Source organism: Gopherus flavomarginatus, chromosome 2 (genome assembly GCF_025201925.1).
Source record: "Gopherus flavomarginatus isolate rGopFla2 chromosome 2, rGopFla2.mat.asm, whole genome shotgun sequence".
Lineage (NCBI taxonomy): Eukaryota > Metazoa > Chordata > Testudines > Testudinidae > Gopherus > Gopherus flavomarginatus.
Window position 1 is genome coordinate 33804278 of NC_066618.1, and position 25838 is coordinate 33830115.

The following is a 25838-nucleotide window of genomic DNA, read 5'->3' on the forward strand; positions in this document are numbered from 1 at the left end:
CAGAAGTTAGGAACTGTAGAAAATTGATGAAGGAAACCAAGGTACACCAGGAGAAATCTATGGCAAGCAGAATTAAGGACAGTAAGCAGTTATTTAAATATATTAGAAATAAAAAGAATCCTGACTCTGGTATTTGTACATTACTAGATAGAGATGATAGAATTATCAATAGTAATGAAAAAAGGCCAAAGTGCTCAATTTCTGTTCTGTATTTAGGGAAGAAAACAGATGATAGTCTTCTCATATGGTGGTGATAGCACTCTTTGCATTTCATTAGTACTACTAAAAGCTGCTAAAGTTAGACATATTTAAATCATAAGGTGAAGATAACTTGCATCCAAGAGTTTTAAAAGCTGGCTGAGGCTCTCACTGGATCATTAATGTTGATTTTGAATAAGTCTTAGAGCACTGAGTAAGTTCCAGAAAAGTGGAAGAAAGCTAATGTGCCAGTTTTTAAAACCCAGTTTGGATAACCCGAGTAATCATAAATCTGTCAGTCTGACATTTATCCTGGGCAAAATAATGGTATGCTTGATATGGGACTCAGTTAATGAAGAATTAAAGGAGAGTAGTGTAATTAATGCAAATGAACATGATTTATGGAAGATAGATACTGTCAAACTAGATGATTTTTTATGAGGTTACAGATTTGGTTGATAAAGGTAATAATATTTATGTAATAGACTTCTGTAGGGTGTTTAACTTGGTACTGTATAATATTTCGACTGAAAAACTAGAACAATATAAAATTAACGTGACACACATTAAATGGATTAAAAAGTGGCCAACTGATAGGTCTCAAAATGTAATTGTAAACATGGAATCATCATCAAGCAAGTTTGTTTCCCGAGGGATCATAGGAACAGCCATACTGGGTCAGACCAAAGGTCCATCTAGCCCAGTATCCTGTCTTCCGACAGTGGCCAATGACAGGTGCCCCAGAGAGAATGAACCTAACAGGTAATCATCAAGTGATCCATTCCCTGTCATTCATTCCAGCTTCGACAAATAGAGGCTAGGGACACCATCTCTACCCATCCTGGCTAATAGCCATTGATGGACCTGTCCTCCATGAATTTATCTACCGTATATACTCGTTCATTAACCCATTCATTTATAAGCGACCCCCCAAAATGCATAGGTAAAAATAGCAAAAACTGTATGACCCTTTCATAAGCCAACCCTATATTTCAGAGATTGGAAAACTTTAGCTCTCGGCCCGTCAGGGTAAGCCACTGGTGTGTTGGGACTTTTTGTTTACTTGAAGGTCCGCAGGCATGGAGCCCCTCAGCTCCCCGTGGCTGCGGTTCTCCTGGGAATGGTGAACCATGGCCACAGGGAGCTGAGGGGCTCCATGCCTGCAGATGCTGCAGGTAAACAAAACAACAATGTATTAGATATTCAATTCAATGATTCCATAGAGTTTAAAATCATCAAATTTTGGTGCAGACCCATTTATAAGCCAGCTCCCGCTCTTTGATGCTTCACCTTTTTACCAAAATATTTCAGTATGAACGAGTATATATGGTAATTCTTTTTTGAACCCTGTTATAGTCTTGGCCTTCACAACATCTTCTGCAAAGAGTTCCACAGGTTGACTGTGCGTCGTGTGAAGAAATACTTCCTTTTGTTTGTTTTAAACTGTCTGCCTATTACTTTCATTTGGTGACCCCTAGTTCTTGTGTTATAAGGAGTAAATAACACTTCCTTATTTATTTTCTCCGCACCACTCATGATTTTATAGACCTCAATCATATCTCCCACCTTAGTCATCTCTTTTGCAAGCTGAAAAGTCCCAGCCTTATTAATCTCTCCTCAGATGGAAGCCATTCCTTACCCCTAATAATTTTTATTGCCCTTTTCTGAACCTTTTCCAATTCCAATATATCTCTTTTGAAATGAAGTGATCACATCTGCACCCTGCATTCAAGATGTGGGCAGTACCGTGAATTTATATAGAGGCAATATATCATATCTATCCCTTTCTTAATGATTCCCAACATTCTGTTTGCTTTTTTGACTGTCACTGCACATTGAGTGGATGCTTTCAGAGAACTATCCACAATGATTCCAAGGTCACTTTCTTGAGTGGTAACAGCTAATTTAGGGGTGGGCAAACTACGGCCCGTAGGCCACATCCAGCCCACCAACCAATTTAATTAGGCCCTCGAGCTCCTGCTGGGGAGTGGGGTCGGGGCCATTCTGCATGCACGTGCTGCAGCTCCCTGAAGCAGCGGCATTTTCCCCTCTGGCTCCTACATTTAGGGGCAGCCAGGGGCTCCACATGCTTCCCCCGCAGCTCCCATTGGCTGGGAACTGCAACCAATGGGAGCTGCAGGGGCAGCGCCTGCGGATAGGGCAGCGCGCAGAGCCACCTGGTCACACTTCCGCATAGGAGCTGGAGGTGGGATGTGCCGCTGCTTTCGGGAGCTGCTTGAGGTAAATGCTGCCTGGAGCCTGTACCCTTGAGCCCCTCCCACTCCCAACCCCTTGCACCAGCCCTGATCCCCTTCTTGCTCTCTGAACGCCTCAATACTAGACTGGAGCACCCTCCTGCACTCTAAATCCCTCATCTCCCCAGCCCCACCCCAGAGCCTGCACCTCCAGCCGGAGCCCTCACCCCCCCCCCAGCCTGGACCCCCCTCCTGCACCCTGAAATCATTTTTGCCCCACTCCAAAGTCTGCACCCCCAACCAGAGCCTCCCCATGCCCCATCCAACAGACCCAGGCTGGATCCCCCTCTGAACCACCCTGCAGCACCCTCCTACACCCCAAATCCCCCACCCCAAACCCGCACCTCCAGTCAGAGCCCACATCCCAACCCCCTGTCCCAGCCTGGAGCCCCCTCCCACACCCTGAACTTCTTATTTCTGGCCTCACCCCAGAGCCCTTGCCCCCAGCCAGAGCCCTTACCCCCTCTCCCAAAATGTACTAGGTGCTGGATCAACATTTGAGAGGAGACGTCCTTTGTGACCTGTGCTTGAGCATAGCATTTTAGCCTGTGACTCAGTGCATTCCTTGCTTGGAGGTATTTGGGCATGAGCATTTACAGTTTAAAAGGTCATGTTGATTGCAATTTTAGGCTAACTTTCCTATCTCACTATATATTCAGGGGCAATAAATCCACTTCTGGTTATTTGGCCAACTTTTAAAGACTGGCTGCCTTTCTTAATTTAAAATGCATAATCTTTCTTCAGAAGAGGAATGGAACAGTTCTTAAAATAGTCAAAATATTTTTCTGCACACTATTGCCACTTACTCTCTGATGTTAGAACACCAGATCCTAGAAGTAGACGCACAGATACTTCAGCAACAAGTTTCACCATCCCTGAGCTTATTTCCTGGACTACTGAAGCTTGGATCAGTTAGGGGACCTGCATTACTTGGACTTCAAGGGAAGATGAAGGCTGTCTTCTCTCTACTTGCGGATGTGCAAAATTACATTATGACTTCTGTCTGAGAGAGCTGCGGTCTCTGTGTTCCCAGACAAAGTGAAAATACTCTAATGGTGGCCTTTTAACAGAGAAGTTCAATAGAATATATTGAGTGGCAAATTGAGAACTCCAGGATTACAGGGGAGGCAAAATTTCAATTAAAGAATTTAAATTTTTGTTAGGGTTAATGCCAGGTGAAGGAAAAGAACTACTCTAATCAGATGCTTGAGAAGTCAACACCATGCAAGCAAAAAGCTAGAGTGTGTTTATAGATACCTGAGTGACAGTAATCTAAAGTTAAATCTTTGCCTTGTAAATAATTCTTTTGAATTTTTTCACTTTTTGTCACATCTTAAACAACAGCTGTAGAGAGCAGCCAATTCAGTAGATAAGTCAGTGGGCTAGGAGTTGGACCACGGTTCTATTCAAAGCCTTGCCACTTACTCACTTTATGGCCTTGATCAGTCTGCTTTTTTCCTTAGTTTTATTTTATAGATGGGAAAACTGAAATTTAATCTCCCTCATAAAGTATGTTGAGATCTCTGAATGGAAAGTGCTATCTAGTGTCAAGCATTACTATTTTTATAATGGTAATTGTTGCATAAGTTTGACAAAAGCTGGTTTATTGTCCATCAGTTCAGTTCATTGACTCTTTGGCAATGCTATACACCCACCATATTCTTAGAGTGGAATGTGTAACTCATGCTCGAGCACAAACACAAAAACTGATATAGATAGATGATATAGATATCAAGAGAAAGACCATAGTCAGGGTAGGACCGTTACTCAAATGGTGGGGTGGGGGAGATAATAACAGAGAAACAATAACTGGAAATATGGAAATGGCAGAGGTGCTTAATGACTTCTTTGTTTGTTTTCACCAAGAAGGTTGGTGGTGATTGGATATTCAACATAGTGAATGCCAGTGAAAATGAGGTAGAATCAGAGCTAAAATAGGAATAGAACAAGTTAAAAATTACTTAGACAAATTAGATGTCTTCAGGTCACCAGGGCCTGATGAAATGCATCCTAGAATACTCAAGGAGCTGGCTGAGGAGATATCTGAGCCATTAGTGTTTATCTTTGAAATGTCATGGAAGGACGGGAGAGATTCCAGAAGACTGGAAAAGGGCAAATATAGTGCCAATCTATAAAAAGAGAAATAAGGACAATCTAGGAAATTACAGACCAGTCAGCATAACTTCTGTACCTGGAAAGGTAATGGAGCAAATAATTTAGCAATCAGTTTACAAACATCTAGAAGATAATAAGGTGATAAGTAACAGTCAAGATGGATTTGTCAAGAACAAATCATGTCAAACCAATCTGATAGCTTTCTTTGACAGGGTAACAAGCCTTGTGGATAAAGGGGAAGTGGTAGACATGGTATATCTTGACTAGTAAAGCTTTTGATACTGTATTACATGACCTTCTCATAAACAAACTAGGGAAATGCAACCTAGATGGAGCTACTATGAGATGGGTGCAAAACTGGTTGGAAAACCATTCCCAGAGAGTAGTTACCATTGTCCACGGTCAGGCTGGAAGGGCATAACAAGTAGGGTCCCGCGGGGATCAGTTCTGGGTCCAGTTCTGTTCAATATCTTCATCAGTGATTTAGATAATGGCATAGAGAGTACACTTACAAAGTTTGCGGGTAATAACAAGCTGGGAGGAGTTGCAAGTGCTTTGGAGGACAGGATTAAAATGTAAAATGATCTGGAGAAAATGGAGAAATGGTCTGAAGTAAATAGGATGAAATTCAATGAGGACAAATGGAAAGTACTCCTTTTAGGAAGGAACAATCAGTTGTACGCATACAAAATGGGAAATGACTGTCTAGGAAGGAGTACTGCGGAACGCAATCTGGGGGTCATAGTGGATCACAAGCTAAATGTGAGTCCACAACAGTTCTGGGCGCCACATTTCAGGAAAGATATGGACAAATTGGAGAAAGTCTAGAGAAGAGCAATAAGAATGATTAAAGGTGTAGAAAACATGACCTGTGAGGGAAGATTAAAAAAAATTGGGTTTGTTTAGTCTGGAAAAGAAAAGATTTGAGAGGGGACATAACAGTTTTCAATTACATAAAAGGTCGTTACAAGGGGCAGGGAGAAGAATTGTTCTTCTTAATCTCTGAGGATAGGACAAGAAGCAGTGGGTTTAAATTTCAGCAAGGGAGGTTTGGATTGAACGTTAGGAAAAACTTCCTAACTGTCAAGGTGGTTAAGCACTGGAATCAATTGCCTAAGAAGAGTGGAATCTCCATCATTGGGGATTTTTAAGAGCGTGTTAGACAAACACCTGTTAGGAATGGTCTAGGTAATACTTAGTCCTGCCACGAGTGCAGGGAGCTGGACTAGATGAACTCTCAAGGTCCCTTCCAGTCCTATGATTCTATGTTATAGATATAATGTACCTTGTTCTTAATTAAATTATTTTTCTCACATTTATTCTCTGAATGTTAAACCATAATTGTTGTCTTGTGGGAAGAAATTAAATTAAATTATGTTTTTATCGGCCCAGTTTATTATTTTTTAATATCTAGGCTCATGATTTATAGAGAAAATATATTTTTAACTCACGGATTTAATTTATATCTGCATCCTTTTCAAAATTAAGTGGAAACATGGTTACAACACGTGAAAGTTCTAAAAGTTCCTTTCGTGGGAAGTGGATTCTCACTTTCTGGAGATAGGGGAAGGAGAGGTGAGAAGCAACAAAAGGTGATAGAAGGTAAACTGGAGTCCTGTTTTAGGTAAACACTTTATTGCATTTTGTTTCCCCAAATTTAAGGTAAATATTAGTCTTTATTATAGCCTTCACTGCACTTTGGTGGGGAGAAAGAGAATTGGGATAATTTATTTTTGATAGCATGAATCAAACACCCTCAAAATAATTCCGCACTGGAACTAGATAGCAATTTCATCTTAGGTTTGATTTTGGTAAGGCAGTTCATTCACTATTGCTGATGCCTTAATAATGGCTACTCAGACAACCTGTTCTGCCTCATCAGAATACTTTCTCTTAATGCTGTTTTTTAAAAAAAATCCTAGTACTTTAATCCTGATGCCATGGACTACAATTTGAGGACCACTGTTTTCAAAGCAGAAGAGGTTTGTCAGTGTTCTGCTCCGTAAAAACGTATACAAAAATAGGTTTTGGTTTCAAGGACTTCATGTCCTTAGCTCACATAAAAGATTAGATTTACTCAAATTTGGAAATGTTCTGAAAGGAAAGAAGTCCTAAGAAGTCTGGGGCTAAAAGTACAAAAAAACAATTTTGAAAATACGTTAATACAGTAGTGGTGTAGGGTGTTGGGCCCTGAAGGGGCAGGAAAATTTATTTTGGAGCAAGTGTGACTTGTTTGGCTTTGGTCTGAACTTCCTCTATCCACCTAGGGACCCTCTTCCTATAAGCAAAGTCATCAAAACTTTTTCTTACTACTGACAAAAAAGTGCACTTGAATGAAAGACTGTGAAAGCTCATATAATAGCAGCTTTATTTTGTTGTGTAGGGAACAATGAATTCAAAGTGAAAAGTATTTCTGATAGAAAGATAAATATTTTAAGAAACTCTGCATGGAGTCAGGGGTTGTAGACAGTACTTATTCTGTTCTGCTTAACCTTGCAAAAATAGAATAGCTAATATATTAGCCTCAGGTTTGTTACAATGCTCTTTCATACTTATTTAGACGTCAGTGTTATTAGTTTGTTCCTAGTGCTAAATGAAAATAAAGGGTACAATTAAGAGTAGAAAATCCAACATAGATAATCGAGAAAAAATGTTTTGAAACAGAAGTCAATATTGATAAAAAAAAAAGGAAAAAATCAAGGCCAATGTTATACAAATTGAACAATAAATAAAGGATGAAAATATTTCACCATATATTGAGCGATTCCAAAGTACCTTGTTTGTAAGACGGGAATGAATTAAATAGCTGAAGTAGAAATGTTTTAAGTGCATGTGTCAAACTGTCTTCTAACAATGTGCCATTTAGGAGTGTGGAAAACAAATATACTGTATGGAACAATGAACCATGCTGCAATTTCTGTCAAAGAGCAGATTTCCTTTTCACAGAGACCTAAACCACGTTTTTCTGGCCTTCGTAGTAAATCAGTTTCTTTATAAATTCAGCAGTGTGTTAGCAGTGCTCAAACCCAAATGACATTTTTTTTCCCTACAGAGCAAAGATGTGATGGCTGCAAAAATGAGTTGTATTACAAGTAGATATATGTGTTATGTGTAACTGTACTGTGCAAACACTGAGGTCTGGTCTATACCTAAAAAATAAGTCGACCTAGCTACTTCATTCAGGATTGTGTAAAACATCGTGCACTATGTGATGTAGCTAGGTTGACCTAGGCATAAGCTAGGTCAATGAAGAATTATTCCATTGACCTAACTATTATGTCTAAGGGCTTGTCTTCACTACCAGTGAATAACGTAGCTGTAGTCAGCATAGCTTAGGTCAAGTTACTGCAGTGTCTTCACTGTGCTGTGCTGACGGGAGATGCTCTCCGGTCGACTTCCCTTACTCTTCTTGGAGAGGTGGAGTACTGGGGTCGACCGAAGAGTGTTCTGCCATCAATTCAGCAGGTCTTCACTAGACTCACTAAATTGACCCATGCTTCTTCGATTGCAGTAGTGTCAATCTCCTTATAATGAAGACCAGCCTTCAGAGAGGTGAATTACCCACATCAGCTTTCCATTCCTGACTTGTTTTCCTCCATTCAATCCTGCGTCTTCACATCTCTCTCTCAGATCATATCCTGGGTGTCTCATTTCAATCTAAGCTTAACAAAGCCAAAACTGAACTTTTCATCTTTTTCCTCAAGCCACTCCACACCTTCAAATTCTTAAGAGTTTGTCTTCACTATGGGCTAAATCAGCACTGCGACAATCGATGTAGCAACATCGATTTAACAGGTCTGGTGAAGATGCAATAAGTTGATGGGACAGTGCTCTCTTGTCAACTTCAGTACTCCACGTCAACGAGAGGCGGAAGCTATGTCGACAGGAGAGCATCTCCCACCAACATAGCGCAATGTAGATATTTTGTTAAGTTAATGTAAACTATGGCGACTTAAATTAACGGAAGTTATGTAACTTAAGCTGCATAACGTACATAGACTTAACCCTCTACTGTAGACAAGGCCTTAGTTATTGATGTTGTCTCCAACAACAATCCTTCCTCTCTCCCCTGTAGCCTGGGGACCATTTTAGACTCCTCTCCATGCTATTGCCCTGCCCATCCAGACTTTGTCCAAATCTTGCTGCTGCATGTTCTTTAAAATTACTGTGATGAGTGTTAGTCTCTATATCAGAGGGGTAGCCGTGTTAGTCTGGATCTGTAAAAAGCAACAGTGTCCTGTAGCACTTTTAAGACTAACAGATGTATTGAAGCATAAGCTTTCGTGGATGAATACCCACTTCGTCAGACGCATGTAAGATAACTGCAGCCTTTAAAGTATATAGGTTTTAATTACATGATCACATACTTTTTATCCACAGGACCTGTGCTTCATTAAGGGCACATCATGAATTGTGCTAACTTAATGAAGAGCTATTCAATGCTTTGTTTTTATCTTCATTGTTCAGTGTCTGGCCTTGGGCCTTGTGTACTACATGCTATTCACAGCCTGCTATGAAGATCTAAATATCAACTTCCTCATGTTTTTCTGTGGTGCTCATTACTATATTATCACAAACATTAATTTATCTTCAGAAGACCCCTGTAGTATAAGTAGGGTGACCAGATAACAAGTGTGAAAAATTGTGATGGGGAGGCGGGGAGATAATATACACCAGTGTAAGACAAAGCCCCGAATATTGGTAATGTCCCTATAAAATCGGGACATCTGGTCACACTAAGTATTAGAGGGTGATGCTATCCCCATTTTACAGATGGGGAGGTGGGACACAGATTAAAAAGATTCCCCTAATTTTGGGTTCCCAATTTGAGATGCCTAGGACCTGATTTTTCAGAGTTCTTGGCATTATATAGCAATTTATATAATCGAGCACAGGTCCCATTGACTTCAGCTGCAGCTGTGAGTGCTCAGCCTCTTCTGCAAATTAGACCACACGGTCTCAAGCTGGACACCCAGAGGAACACAACTGATGAACAACTCTGAAAAGTTTGGTTTAAATGACTTGGCATTACACACAAACGGTATGGCAGGGCTACGGATAGAACCTAATTCTCCAGGTCAGCGTTAGACTCTTAACCACGAGACTCTCCTTTCTGTTCCTGCAATCTTCTACCTCATTCACTGCATACCTTCTAGCTTTTATAACATAGGAGGCTGGGATCTTATAGTCACCATCTGCCTTTACTATACAACACTGATTCTTCCTCAGTGCAGATTGATCCTCTGGGTTGAAAGAAGCAGGGACCCATGGAAAAAAGAGTATGTCATCATGTAAGTGAAGACTATATTGTAATGCATATGCACAAAGAGGCTGAATTAAGGTTGCACAGGTTGCAAATACTGTCACAGCAAGAAACTTCCCCCGGGGGAGCGGGGGAGACTGACACAGCCCCTCCCACTGTGGTGTTATCATCCTCATTCCCTGACGAAGCTGTAGCAGGGCCATCCCATTCTGCCGTTCCCGATTATTTTAAGGCACATCAGGATCTACTAAAGAGGATGGCTGCTAACTTGGTTCTGGATGCCAAGGAGCTTGCAGAGCCCACAGACACAGCAGAGGCCATGACCTCGGGGGGAACGATAGCTCAGTGGTGTGAGCATTGGCCTGCTAAACCTAGGGTTATAAGTTCAATCCTTGAGGGGGCCACTTAGGGATCTATTTGACATTTTAACTGCAGCAGCCCTGGGTAAAATTGCACTCCCGGTAAACAAAGGGGTCTTGAGAATACCCAAGGCCTATTGGCAGACCCTGTCTTCCATACCACCAACGTCCAAAAGGATGGAAAGGAAGTACTTCAACCCTGCCAAGAGGTTTGAATACCTGTGGACCCACCTGCCCACAGGGTCATTAGTGGTGTCTATGGCGAACGAAAGGGACAGGCTGGATCAGGCAAGTGCCACACTTAAAAATAAGGATCCAAAAAGGTCTGATTTTTATGTAAGAAAAGTTTATTTGACAGCCAGTCTCCAACTGCAAATGTTGAACCACCAGGCCCTCTTAGGGAAATACAATTTCAATTTGTGGTATTCCCTTAATAAATTTAAGCATTCCCTTCTCCAGGACCTCAGTGCTGAGTTATCTACCATCTTGGGGGAGGGCAAAGGCAGTGGTGAAGGTTCTCTCCATATAACATGGGATCCAGTGGACTCAGCAGCCAGGGTTAAAAAATAAATAGGTATATCTGCAATTAATTTATTTGTATTTATCTCCTAGAACTGGAAGGGACCTCAAAAGGTCATTGAGTCAAGTCCAATCCAGTCCCCTACCTTCACTAGCAGGACCAAATACTGATTTTTGCCCCAGATCCCTAAGTGGCCCCCTCAAGGATTGAACTCACAACCCTGGGTTTAGCAGGCCAATGCTCACACCACTGAGCTATCGTTCTCCCCTGAGGTCATGGCCTCTGCTGTGGTCATGAAGTGCAGTTTGTGGCTGCAGTCCTTGAGGCTCTCTCAAGAGATGCAGCTGTCCATTCAGGACCTCCTGTTTCAAGGGAGTGCTCTCTTTTTGGAGCAGACCAATGCAAGATTGCATGGACTAAGAGACTCTTGGGCCACATTATGCTTACTGGGTCTTTATATGCCATGAGCTACTAGGAACCAGTTTGGGCAGCCACTGCTGCTGCCACTCAGATTCTGGGGGCTGCCACTCAGATTCTGGGGACCCCCACAACAGGGTGCCTATAGGAAAAAGGATCAAAATAGAGAGTTTAAATACCCCCTCATCTCCCTTGCCTGCTCAGTATGGCTCCGTTTGACATCAAGGGGGCCCTCAGCAGGCATTTTGATGGTGCGCGTGAGGACGATCCCGCAGTCAAACTTCTGAGTCCATCCCACCATTTGTTTTCAAACCATTTGTGTGACTTCCTGGCTGCATGGGCCCAAGTAACATCAGACCGCTGGGCGCTAAACACAGTAGCGTTAGGCTATACCCTACAGTTCTCCAGCATCTTCCACCCATGCTTCCTCCCTCCGCCCCCCAATAACACCTTCCCCGACCCTCTTCATGGACCCTTCTCACAAGCAACTCTTCATCCAGGAGGTGGACACCTCCTACAACTGGAGGAGTAGAGGAGGCCCCTCATGATGTGAAGGGGAAAAGGGTTCTATTCCCAACGCTTCCTAATCCCAAAGGCAAAAGGGGGCCTAAGACCCATTCTGGAGCTGCTTCACCTCAACAAATATCTCAAGAAATTGACATTTTGCATGGTCTCCCTAGCCTTTGTCATCCTCTCCTTGGATCCAGGAGACTGGTACACTGCCCTCGACTTGAAGGATGCATAATTTCATATTTCCATTTTCTTCGGGCATAGATGGTTTCTCTGCTTCGTGATAGGCTAGCACCATTTCCAGTTCACAGCACTATCCTTTGGCCTCTCGTCTGCCTTGAGGGTATTCACAAAGTGAATGGAGCCCATAGCCGCTTACTTGAGATGTCAAGGGGTACAGGTTTATCCATATCTTGACAACTGTCTCGTAAAGGGACGGTCTCAGGCCCAGGTGCAAAGGGATCTCAATCTGGTGCGCTCCACCTGTCACAATTTGGGTCTATTAATAAATGAAAAGAAACAACTCTGACCCCCTGTACAGTGTATAGAGTTATAGGAGAGATACTCGACTCTGTGCAGGCCAGAGACTTTCTCCTGGTGGCCCATTTCCAGACTATGTCCTACCTGATCTCTCACTACCGCCCGCATGTGCCTCTAGTTGTTGGGCCACATGACAGCTTGTACTTACGTTCCCTTCGCAGCTCCATCCCTGTTGGTGACTCTGGTCTCCAGTGCTTTGGACCTGGGTTGGGGAGCTCACCTTGGTGATCTCAGCTTGCAAGGTCGCTGTTCACAAGGTGAACACTCTCTGCACATAAATGTCAGAGAGCTCAGAGCGGTGTGCTTGGCCTGCCAGGCATCCTCACCTGAGGGGCAAGGTGGTAGAAATCCTGAAACAATAATGCAACAATGTTTTATATCAACAAGCAAGGTGGAGCCTGTTTGTCAGCTCTTTTCCGAGAAGCTCTTTGGTTGTGGGACTTTTGTGTGCAACATGCCATTCATCTCATAGACTCGCACCTCCCGGGGCCCAGGAATGTGTTAACAGGTCATCTCAGCAGGACCTTCTTGTCTCGCCATGACTGGTCACTCAATCTGGAAGTAGTCAGTGTAATCTTCCAGAGCGGGGAGACGCCCATGGTGAACTTAAAATCAGGAAGTGCCACATCTTCTGCTCAATTCACAGGATCAACAGAGGCTACCTGTCTGACACCTTCTTGCTCCCCTGGTTGAGGACTCTGCTGTACGCCTTTCTGCCAGTGCCATTTAATCCACAGAATCCTCATGAAGATCAAGCAGGACAAGGCAAAGGTAATCCTGATAGTTTTGGTTTGGCCTCGCCAGCACTGGTTCGGCACGCTGCTGGAGCTCTCAGTAGCAGCTCTGCTACAACTACCACTCTGGCTGCACTCGCTTTCCCAAAACCACGGCCAGCTACTGCACCCAAATCTAGCAGCTCTGCACCTGACAACTTGGTTGCTGCATGGTTGACTGTGGAAGAGCAGGCAAGCTTGGCCTGCGTTCAACAGGTCCTGATGGTTAACAGAAAGCCCTCCACCATGGCGTCTTATCTAGCCAAATGGAAGTGGTTCATGTGTTGGGCCACGGACCAAACTCTTCGACCCAAACAGGCCTCACTCTAGTTGATCCTGGACTATCTTCTGCATCTCAAGCTCCAGGGCCTCTCTCTTTCATCAGTCAAAGTCCACGTGGCAGCTATTTCTGCCTTACGCCTTCCAGTTCAGGGCAGGTCTGTCTTTGCTCATGACATGACGGTCCGGTTTCCAAAAGGTCTGAAGCAGCTCTACCTCAAGTCCATGACCCTGTACCACCTTGGGACCTGAACCTTGTGCTGTCAAGGCTCGCGGGTCCTCTCTTTGAGTCGTTGGCTTCTTGTTCCTTTCTGCTATTCTCATGGAACGTCTCCTTCCTGGTGGCGATAATGTCAGCCTGTAGAGTCTCTGAAATTAGAGCACTTACCTTGGAGCCACCCTACCTTTGTTCTATAAGGACAAAGTTCAACTGTGGCCACACCCAGGCTTTCTGCCCAAGGTAGTTTTGCGGTTTCATAGTATCCAGGACATATTCTAACCAGTCTTCTTTCTGAAACCTCATAAGTCAGATGAGAAATATAGACTACACTCTCTGGAAACCAGGAGAGTGATAGCCTTTTATGTTAAAAGGACTAAACTGTTCCATAAGTCGACTCAGCTCTATGTCATGGTTGCAGGCAGAAAGAAAGGTCTTCCTGTGTCTGCTTAGAGAATTTCATCATGAATCACTGCCTGCATCAGGTTTTGCTATAAGCAGGCAAAAGTGCTACCGCTGGCGATTGTAGCCACTCAGTCAACCAGAGTGCAAGCCTCATCAGAAGCCTTCTTGGCCCAGGTGCCTATTCAAGATACCTGCAGGGCCACTACCTGATCATTCATCCATACGTTCATGTCCAGTTACGCAATCATCCAGCAGTCCTGGGATGATGTGGGCTTTGGTAGAGCAGTATTGCAAACTGCACTACTGTGAACTCTGGAGATTTTGCTTGTGAGTCACCTAGAATGGAATCAACATGAGAAATTACTTGAAGAAGAAAAAACGGATACCTACCTTTCATAACTGTTGTTCTTAGAGATGTGTTGCTCATGTTCATTCCATTACCCAAGAGATTTGTTGCTCATGTTCATTCCATTACCCACTCTCCTACCACTCTGTCGCAGTTAATGGCAAGAAGGAACTGAGAGGGCATAAAGCTGGTGGTGCCTCATATACCGGTGCATAAGTATGAGACTCCAGAGGGCTCCAGAGTAGGCCCTATGGATATTGCTACAGCATAAAATTCCGACAACTATCTACGTGGGCGCACACACACCTAGAATGGAATGGACATGATCAACACATCTCAAAGAACAACAGTTACAAAAAGTAGTTAACCTGTTTTTTTTAATGTAATTATATGTATACTGGAGAAAACAAAATGGAAATACTTTTTTCATATGAGAAGAGATTATACTGCAAATCACGTTAGTTACTAAATCAGCGGCTGTGTGCCTTACCTACAGCAGTTACTGAACCAGAAATGTCAGTTCTGTTATCAGCACTGATTAAGCATGTCAACATAATAAAAAAGACAATGCTGAATTTTAGGTTGGTAGACCCTCTTGCACTGTCTCCTATCTTTACACAGAGTTGGAGAGTCTACCTTAATGACCAAAACTACATCAAAATGTGCCTACCTCGTTAAAGAATTATAAAGGGAGCAGTTTTACATGACAAATTTTCTGTTTATCTTAGTACATCTGGCTTTTTAAGAAGGCAAATATAAAGTACAAGTTCATTAACTTGCCATTTCAGGTTCCTAATTCAGTTCAGAATTGCCTTCCCAGGTTTTAAAAACCTTACATGGACTTGCTACAAGCTACCTTTATACAATGTAGCTCTCTTCTCTCATGTAGTACTTGCCAGCTATCTGATCTTCCAGTTATTACCTCCCTGGTGCAAGAGATTTCTTCTTTGCTGCTGCTGCTGCCATCAGGGACAGCCTCCCTGTGTATCTCTCTACTTCATCCACTCTCTATTTAATATTTCTGCTGAAAATATCTCTTTTACCTTGCCCTGTATCTCTTAATTTCTCTCCCCAGTTGGGTAGTGATACTACGACTGAATGGTTCCATTTTCACTATCTTTTCTGTTATTCAGTTATCTTCTGCAATTTTAATATATGCGACCTCTTGTAATTTTCAGTAGTGTTGAGTTTTGAGGTATCATCAGTGGTGAAAGTAAGCCGGTCCAGTCCGCTACAGCATACTGGCAAGAGCCAGTACACTGTGCAGGACTGGACCAGTTTCCGCGGCGGTGATTTAAAGGGCCCAGGGCTCCAGCCTTTAAAGTACTGCCGGAGCTCCGGCAGGTGCGCTTGGGCGGGGATTTAAACAGCCTGGTGCTCCTGCCACTCCGGAGAGCCCCAGGCCTTTTAAATTCCCGCTGGAGCTCCAGCAGCCGGGCTTGGGCAGGGAAAGGGCCCAGTGCTCTGGACGCTTCAGGGAGCCCCGGGCCCTTTAAATCCCTGCCGGAGCTCTGGCAGCCGGGCTTGGGCGGTAATTTAAAGGGCCCAGAGCTCTGCAGTGGCTGTAGCCCCAGGCCCTTAAATTTGTCCCTGAGCTCTGGGGTGATTTAAAGGCCCCACCTCTTCCGGTTGAGGCCATGCCCCTTCCAGTTGAGGCCACGCCCCCACTCAGGACTCCGGCATACCACTAAGTCCTTTTTTACTTTCACCCCTGGGTATCACATGTATGAAATATTTTCTGCGTAGGCATAACTGATGCATTTGAGTGGTACAAAGGCAGATATTAAAGTAAGAAGATTTGTTGCATTGGTTGCCTTCGTGGCAGGAAATCTATGCCCAAGGCTAAATGGTTGGGGGATGAGGTGGAAGGAGAAACTACCTGAGTCCTAGCACCCCCAGAGTGTGCTTGGAGTCTTCCCTGCACAAATCTGGGTCCAGAGGGAGGTGGCTGCTTGCGAGTGGAGTGGCCGTGACTGGGCCTTATTGTAACCCCTCCCACCAGTGCAGCAGTCTCTGCTTTGGGTGCTTCTGTAGCTGATTCTACTGGTTGGAGTCCATGCTTGTGCTGAGAAGTGGGGGCGGTGTTCTAGTGGGTTAGATATTTTTACATGTTAACGATAATTTAGGTTATTTATGTCATCATCTTTTTATTTTGTTTATTTTATTTGTGTCTAGATAATGGTCATACAATGGTGAACAATATAAATTAAATATAATGGTGAACAATATAAATTAAAAAAAGAGTGAGATATGAAATATTTTCAATGATAGGAAGATTATTTTTAAAGGCTTTTCAAAAAATATTTTGGCTACTTTAATATTTAGCAGTGGAAATTCTACTTAAAATGCCTCACTTATGGATGGAGAGAAGATATTTAAATGATATGTATGTTCTCCTTTTGGAAAAATCAAAGAACATTGCATTTTACAATTATGAAACTTTTTAAATTTTGGCAACACTATTCAGTAAAAACTTAAAATAAAATCAAAGTATTTTAATTTGCTGAAATACAACTTTTTCCTGCACTGTTGAGATTCATATTAACACTACTTTGCCATTCTTTCTGAATTACTTTAATGACTGCAGCAAATCCACTGAACTGTCAAAATGTGGGTGGCAGGCTATTATTCCACTTAATAAATTATAATTTACGGGAGTTTATATCCATTTTAGGGATAAACACTTTATGCTTTATATTTTCATCAGCAATGTAATAGATACTTAAAGCAATATGTCAGAAATACAGGCATAGAGAACTGAGGGGAAAGTCACAAATGTTTAGTTTTTCTGTGGGTTGGTCTACATACTGAACATTTTTTCCATCTGATTTCATGTTCTTACACTTCAACAGAGGTGGTTGATGAATTGCATTGACATTATTGCTACCTACAGATTTATAAAAGGATGTTTCTTTAGTTACAGACACTCAACAGATCAGTTAACTCAATACGGCTGTGTTGTCATATTTGCTTTGCTACTAAGCATACTTATCTTTTTTGTGCAATTGTCTTCCAGATTCATGAGAAACTGCATTACTTTGAAAAACAGAGCCCTGTACCCATACTCCATGGTGCGGCAGCCTTGGCAGATGATGTAAGTGTCCCCTGCTGAGATCACTGGTACCAAGTCTCCCAAAAAACTGTCTGCAAGCAGAACTTCTCATAGTGCAAACATATGAATGTAATCCTCTGAGCTGAAATCATAAGAAGCTGCAAATGTTTCCAAAGGTGCTGTCATCACTAGGCTTATTGCTGATATTACTTTGATTTTTATTCACTTTCCTGTTGTAAAAACATGGCAAGATAGCCTCTTGTTCTGCTTTGGTAACTACGTAATAGAAATTTCAGGTTGGAATTCTACTGGGAGGGAAAAGCTGTCAACTATTAGTGTTTTGAGAAGGTCACAGACAAGAGGAATGCTTTGGAAAAATAAAGACAAATGAGATAGCTGTACTGTTGACAGGACAAGAAAAATGACAGATAATACTACAGGAATGAGGCATATGATATACATAAAAAGGAGGGCATGTCCAAAAAAATACCTGTTTGAAAAAAAAATAGTAGTGATTTATGGATATTAGAGCTTTCCAAATTACCTTTATACTAAAAATAAATTATAGAAGTGGTCGGCATTGATAGAGTAGTTAATTTCCTGTTACTATAATTTTTATTTTAAACGAAAAAAAAATCCAGCCTGTCATTTCTTGTTATTTGGTTAATTCTAGGATTCAGATGAATTTTGTACACACCTGTATAAACTATGACTGAACTTGAGGTAGGATGGAGAGAGAAATGTTTATTAAACTGTGGTTTAAGTGAAATCCATCAGTCTTTGTTGTAATTGGTGATTTCAGTGTTTTTTCTTTTGATAAATGCAATATGTTTTAGGATTAATTTCAAACATGGAGGCTTTGAATCTTGTTGCATTTCATAAATGTTCTTTGAATGCTTAGTTACTGTTTTTATATAATGCCCATACATTTTAAATAAGCCATTTGTTTATCTGGCATGAAACTGTTGACATATTTAGGATTACAACATATCTTAGAAAATCAAGAATATCACTATGTTTGAAACATTGAAAAACATTGAAAAAGCCAATTTACGAGAATTTAATCATGTTTCAGTAAGAGGATATCTGCATCCTGTGATGTATCAAATATAATCAAAAATTTGCTGCAGCATCAGACATTAACAATGTTTCCTTTGAAGTAACTGCATTTAGGCAAATAATTATTTTGAAAACTAGAAAGGTCATAAAAATGTACTCCCAAAATTCTGTTCATTAACCTCTTGTCACACAGCGTAAACCAAGTTAGAGTTTGAGTGCCTTATCTTTTGAGTGCACAACTTAAGCACTTGAAATGGGCCTGATTTCAGAAGTGCTGAGCACCTGCTCTCTGAATATCAGGTCCCTTTAAAATGTCTCTAGTTTTGGCACCAAGAAATAAGGCACTCCAAATCTCTGTTCAGTTCTGAAAATTTAGGCCATTGATCTTTACTACACTAAATACGTAATGAAAAATTAATAATATATGTTCTACAAAAAGTATATGCATTAGAGATGTGATTCTGTGATTTCTGCATAATGGTAATTTTTAAGATTTGACTTTGGTTGATACCTAGGGTTTCTAGTGCTTTTGTCATTCTTTTTGTGTAATTTGAACAGTTCACATTATGGGCCCATTCCTGTAAGGTGTGGAGTTCTACTGAATTCAAGCTAAGCAGAACTCAGTTTTTTGTGTGTGTGAATATGTTATCAGTGCATTTTTATGGGATTATAAACTAACTTGTACACAACATATTTTGTATAATTTTAAAATACATGGAATTGGGGGATTAGAGTTGCATTACGTTTTTGGCACTCTTGGTGACAACTAGTAAGCCTTCAAGGACTTAGAAGCATATTAGCGATATAACAGAGACAAGGTAGGTGAGGTAATATCTTTTATTGGACCAACTTCTGTTGGTGAGTGAGACAAGCTTTCGAGTTACACAGAGGTCTTCTTCAGGTCTGGGAAAGGTACTAAAAGCATCACAGCTAAATACATGATTGAACAGATAGTTTAACATAAGTAGTTAGCACATATTCTAAGAAATCATTCAAGATGAAGTGGCTGTTAATACCCCTGTGACCATAGGACAAAAAGAGGGGGTGTCAAGGTGTCACCCCCACTCTGAACTTTAGGGTACAGATGTGGGGACCTGCATAAAATAACCCCTAAGCTTATTTATCAGCTTAGATCTAGTAGCTGCACCACCAAATAGTTTAAACAAACGTTTATAGGAGAATCATTTGGAAACTCTGTCTTCCCTGCAAATATTTCCCCAGTCTTTATTTCCCTTTTCCTGGAAGGATTGAGACTGATTCACCTCCCACCAATTCCTGGTGAGCCCAGATCCAAAAAACCCTTGGATCTTAAAACAAGGAAAAATCAATCAGGTTCTTAAAAGAAGACTTTTAATTAAAGAAAAAGGGTGAAAGGAATACCTCTGTGAGATTAGCATGCAAGCTACTCTCACAGACAACAGATTCAAAACACACAGGATGTCCCTCTGGGCAAAACCTTAGTTACACAAAGAAACCCAATTTGATTCTCCCTCTATGCAAAACGACATCACAAAAGAAAATAAACATAATTTAATGCGTTCCTTCTCTAAATACTTACTACTTTTAAGAAATGTTAGATGGCTGATTCCTGCATCTTTCACTCTGGCACAAACTTTTCTGAACAGACCAAAGACTGATTTCCCTCCTCTCTGTTTGAAAACATCTTGTCCCCCCATTGATTCCTCTGGTCAGGTGTCAGCTAAGCTATGTGAACTTCTTAATCCTTTACAGATAAAAGAGGAATTAACCCTTAATTGTCTGTTCATGACAGGGGGTTACAGATTGTTGTAATAAGCCATAAATGCCATGTCTTTATTAAGACCATGATTTTTAATGTCTAGCAAAGTTATGAATTTAAGTGTCCAGGCTCATCTTTTGATAGTGTTGTTCAAATTTCCTTTGAGGATGAGGACAGATAGGTCAGATATAGAGTGATTGTTTTGTGAAAAGTGTTCACCTGCAGGTGTTTTTCATATCACTCTATGTCTGACCAATCCATCCTCATCCTCAAAGGAGTCCTGCATAACACTTTCAAAAGACAAGCCTGGGAGCTTAAATCCATAACCTAGCTAAACACTGAAAATCATGGTCTTAATAAAAACACGGCATTTATGGTTTATTACAGCAATCTGTAAGCCCCCTCCCCCTTTTTAAAATTTGTCTTATGGCTAGAGATGTATTAATGGGCCTCTTCACCTTGAATGGTCCCTCAGAATATGTGCTATCAGTTCAATCTTGTAGTCAGCTGTGACACTCTGAGTACCATTCCCAGACCTGAAGAAGAACTCTGTGTCTTTTCTTGTTCACTAACATAAGTTGTTTCAATAAAATACATTACCTCACCCGCCTTGTCCCTCTAATATCGTGGGACCAACATGGCTACAACAACAATGCATATTAGCAATTTAACAGATATTGTGTTTCAACAGATTTTGAATTAATGGTTCTTTTCCTGCTGCGGGTTATTAACTGTTTTATAATTAGAAAAACAAGGAAATATTCTTATTAATAAGAAATGTAGTATTTCCTGTATGTTATAAAACCAAAATATGGAACAGTGCTCCCAAAAATACTAAGTGTTTTTATGAGTTTGTTTTTACTCTTATGATTGGTATTAAGGCTTTTGATAGTCATTATGAAGGAAGCAGTTGCAACCAGGCTTCTAATCTAAACATTTTCATGCCTACCCCAATTTCTTATAAGGTAAAGTTTTTATGCCAGAGGCCTGTACACACTTTATCACAAAGCCACGGTGTTCAGACTATACTATGTGGTTAACATAAAATCAAAAACTACAGAAAATATATTGTTATAATGCAAATGCTCACTCAGAAACCAGATCCCTTTAAAACTGTTATTTGAACCAGTACTGTGCTGATGTAAAGGCTTTCACAACTTGTCGCTCTAAACCCCCAAATGTCTTGACCCCAGTATCCCCTCTCTGTTCTACCTCTGTTCTGGCCTGGCCTCTCCTCTTCCACTATCTCTGGCTCTGGTTTTCTGTTTCTTAGGATTGCTTTATATTCTCCTCTCTGTAGTGGTTGCCTTCTATAAAATTAGGTGAAGATTGTATTAGATAAGATGCATCAATTCCCTTAATAGGGAGAATTTCAGAAGAGCATCTCTGAGACTCATGTTCCTGCAATCCTCCATGTATTCAGGTGATCAGTCATAGCAACAACATATTCCCAAAGTACACTGCCCAGGTCACACAGAAATAACCCCTTACATTAACCCCCCCCCCCCCCCACAAAATAACGTACTTCTTCCAAAAATGCAGCAACAGCTGTGGTGTCTTTTATACACGTACCAGCAAACATTCTCTTCAGTTTCTGTTTCCCTATAGGCAACACCACTGATATTGTAATAATAATAATTGGAGATATACCTATCTCCTAGAACTGGAAGGGACCCTGAAAGGTCATTGAGTCCAGCCCCCTGCCTTCACTAGCAGGACCAAGTACTGATTTTTGCCCCAGATCCCTAAGTGGCCCCCTAAAGGATTGAACTCACAACCCTGGGTTTAGTAGGCCAAATGCTCAAACCACTGAGCTAGCCCTCCCCTACTTTACATATTTATAGGAATAGACACTTTACATATTTATAATTAAAAACAGTGACATCCATTACGGCTTAAGACACAGAATTACAAGATCACTGAACAGAAAAGTTTTCAGAAGACCCAAACGTAACCAGAAGCTAGTTATGATAAACTTTCCAACATGAGCAGGAGGCAATGTTTATTAAAGACAAAAAACAAATGGAAGCAGCAAAAACATACCAGTAAAGACACACTGTTCCAAGAATAACCATGCTGTAAATTCACAAAGTGTTAAAAAGTATGCACTATCTGTGCCAACTAATCCACCTTCTCATATTTATCCCAAACCCCAAGAACCATGAATTGAATTAAAATGTTGACCACTGGAACAGCATCATATTAAAAAAGAAAGTTAAAAGATGGAAGACTGGGGTGTGCGATAGTAGGAAAGGACTCAGCTGCTCTGATAAGAGGACAGAAGACAAAAGTTGAAGATTTTGGCCAAGAGATTTCATCTGTAAGCATATTAGGACTTAGACTCCCTCAGAACCCAGAGTTGCTCTATTGTGGGGTTTATTCTGCCTTTAACTGATAGTAATAGCATTTTATAGGTATAGTATTTCCTTCTGAAGACTTTAGGTGAGAACAAGATTGTGTTCCCTTCCCCCTCCCAGTTTATAAAAATGTTTTTAAAAAACGCTTTAAAATTCCCATGATTTTTCTGTTTCCTCCTCATTGTGGAATACAACTGTTCTGAAGCTTGTATATTCACACCTGTGCATATGTCCATTATCTTAGAGGATCATTTCTGCTATAGTTTACCATTGTGTGTAACACAGATTAAAGGAAAAAAACTGATTTGAACCTGTTTACAGTCTTACTGATTAAGGAATGTCTTTGTCAATGAAGCTACCATTGATAGACTTTAATCAATAGTAATGAGGAGTGTAAAGCCAAGGAAAGAGAGTACAAAGGGAACCTGCAGTGCTTAACTGCCCCAGAAGACACTAGGAGCCAGTATCATCACAGATCATGTTCAGCTTCTTAAAACTAACTGAAAAACCATACTACACTAGACCTGTCACTAGTTTGCATTGTTGCTTGGTTTTATGTGCCTGAAACACTTCACTCTGCTGACTCTAAGCTGATTTCCCATTGTAAACTCCTACATATTAATACATTAATATAATAATAATGATACCTAGCTCTTATATAGATAGCAAAGTATTTTATTGATGTTTACGATCAACTTTTGTGTGTGTGGGTCAGAGTTAAACAGTTATTAGAATGTATATGTTGAACTTTCTTGTCAATCTTATTAATTCTAAGTCTGAATTGTAAGGGTAATGGAAAATATATGGAAATTATTCTTATTGGCTGTTTTTATATTTTTAATGCTTAGAATTTGATAATGTATAATGGAGTTATATATTGGATAAAAGTTACATTAGTCACTGTAGCAACTTCTTTTGAAAATCTTTTATTTTGATTTCTGTGAACTGGAAGTAATTTTAACTCTAGTATTTAGCTCAGGGGTGGGCAAACTTTTTATCTTGAGGGCCACATCAGGTTTTGGAAATTGTATGGAGGGCCGGTTAGGGGAGAGGGTCATGGCCTGCCCCCCCCCCCATCCGCTCTCCCTACCCTGGGATTCCTGCCTCATCCAACCCTTCCTGTTCCTGCCCAATTCACCCCCACTCCCTGTCCCCTGACCACCCCGGAACCCCCGCCCCTGACTGTCCCCCCCCGCCACCCCATCCAACCCCTCCTCTCATTCCTGACTTCTCCCCCCCTACTCCATTCAACCCCCCTGTTCCCCGCCCTCTGACCGCCCCAACCCCTATCCACACCCCCCCCCCACCATCCCAAACTCCCCTGCCTTCTAGCCAACTCCCCCTCTCCCTGCCGCCTTACCATGCTGCCTGGAGCATGGGTGGCTGGCAGTGCTACAGCTGTGCCACCCGGCTGGAGCCAGCCACACCACTGCGCAGCACAGAGCACTGGATCAGGCCGGGCTTTGCAGCTGCACTGCCCCAGGAGCTCAGAGCCTGCCGCCCTGAGCATTGCACTGGTGGCACAGTGAGCTGAGGCTGCGGGGGAGGGGGAACAGCAGGGGAGGGGCTGGGTGCTAACCTCCTGGGCCAGGAGCTCAGGGGCAGGGCAGGAGGGTCCCGCAGGCTGGATGTGGCCCGCGGGCCGTAGTTTGCTCACCTCTGATTTAGATAAAGAAAATTACTTGCTGCAAATAACCATTTTTCTTTGGGACATTTTTTATAGTATTGATTTAACATTAAAAAGTGATTATATGAAGTTGTTTTGGATGAGGTATTGCGTAAAACTTCATAATTCTAGACTAGGCTTTAGTGATGTGAAATGTGTTTTGGCTTTTCTCTGCCCTGGAAAAATAGCTGACATCTGAAATCTTATAGTAGTAAAAATATGCACCTTAAATCAAAATTAGGGAAGAATTTAGTGATAAGAAGAACTCAAACACGAGGAAAGTAGCTCTGGGATTAAATGTTACTGTTACTCTATTGTTTATCAAATCACAACACTGTAATATTACCAAACATAAATTACTGATCTTGTTAGGACATATTCTGTACATTTTGTGTGCTTTAATAGCTGGTGACCTGTTATAGGCCATAGTATGATTAACCTGCTTTACATTTTAACGAGCTGCTTGCCATGTATGTGTAAACATAATAAAAGGTTCAGGCTGCTTGCTCTGTAGGGGCACTTTGCTTCCCTACACCAGCCCTAAACAGCAGAGCTACTGTGAGTTTTTGGATGCAGTGTGGATTTCACCACCTCATTCAGAAGCTGTTTTTTATAGACAGTGTCAGAGTTTGATCCAGTCGTTTTTACAAGCAGTCCTTTGTCTGCACGCAAAGGACCATTCACTTAAATGAAGTGCTGGGATTTGCTCTCGTTGCTATAAATCAGAATGTGATCTGGCTGTACTGTTGCCAGATATGATTACTTGAGTTAAACTGAGCCGAAAGGCCTGGCTTAAATCTGGTCCACTGAGGGCCAGAAAAGAAGAGCAATGATGGATAGTTTGTTTTTCTTCATACTGGCTTCTGTTTGAACATACTGGAAAGTAATAACCTTGAACAGGATAGATTCTCAGTTGTCACTGAGCCACTTGGTAAAACAATGCGCTTGCTAATGTTCTTTATGTTAATTCAATCTCCCTTACAGCTGGCTGAGGAGCTGCAGAGCAAGCCATTGAACACTGAGATCGGAGAGCTGTTGAAACTACTGTCGAAACCAAATATCAAGGTGAGGATGTGTTATACCTGCAAATCACACGCATACCCATTTTCTAAGGCTCCAGAAGGTTTTGTCTATTTCAGTCAACTTTTTCAAATACTAGGAAGGAGGAGGGACTCAGTATTAATAGGAAAAATGTACTGCAAGAAAGACAGTATTAACAGTAGATTGTAATTGTTACTGACATTCACAAAAGAATTTGAGTAGAGAGGTATTAGTTATTTACAACAGCAGTTCAAAAAAAAGTGTTAAGAAATTAAATTTACACAATAAATATTTTTCTTCAAATGTCTTTTAGTAAATGTATAAATATGTTGAAACCACTGTTATGACTTAACTATAATTTGCTTTTTAATTGATGACTGGTAAAGAATACATGAATTAAAGTGAAAAGTAAGTGAGTAAAATATATAAATAGTAAGATTTTATACCTCGGATGATGCATATAGTTAATGTAGTTCTCAAAAACTGTCTAGAATTCTCCCAATTATCCTACAACACCTTATAAGATTCCATAAAATGCCCTACAACAGGGATTCAGCAGTTTTTAGCTGACAGTAATATATGTATGCTATGATCAAATTTAACCTATATTAGCAGCTTGCTTCTTGTTTGTTTTTCAGTAGGGATGGGATGAAAAAGTAAGTTAAACAGGTATACAGTAGTCACTAATGTATATGTTCCTGTGTCTGAGTTAATGACTGTTTAGACAA

General features: G+C 41.2%; 1 protein-coding gene across 8 annotated transcripts in view; it reads left to right on the forward strand.

Moving 5' to 3' along the window:
• Nucleotides 1-25838, forward strand: part of MPP7 (MAGUK p55 scaffold protein 7) — a 441047-nt gene that overhangs the window by 267595 nt on the left and 147614 nt on the right. For all 8 annotated transcript variants that reach the window (XM_050939089.1, XM_050939087.1, XM_050939088.1 and 5 more), the window contains 2 exons: nt 17214-17291; nt 25054-25134. In XM_050939089.1, coding sequence (XP_050795046.1) covers nt 17214-17291; nt 25054-25134 — 159 coding nt within the window. The remainder of the gene's footprint in view (nt 1-17213; nt 17292-25053; nt 25135-25838) is intronic.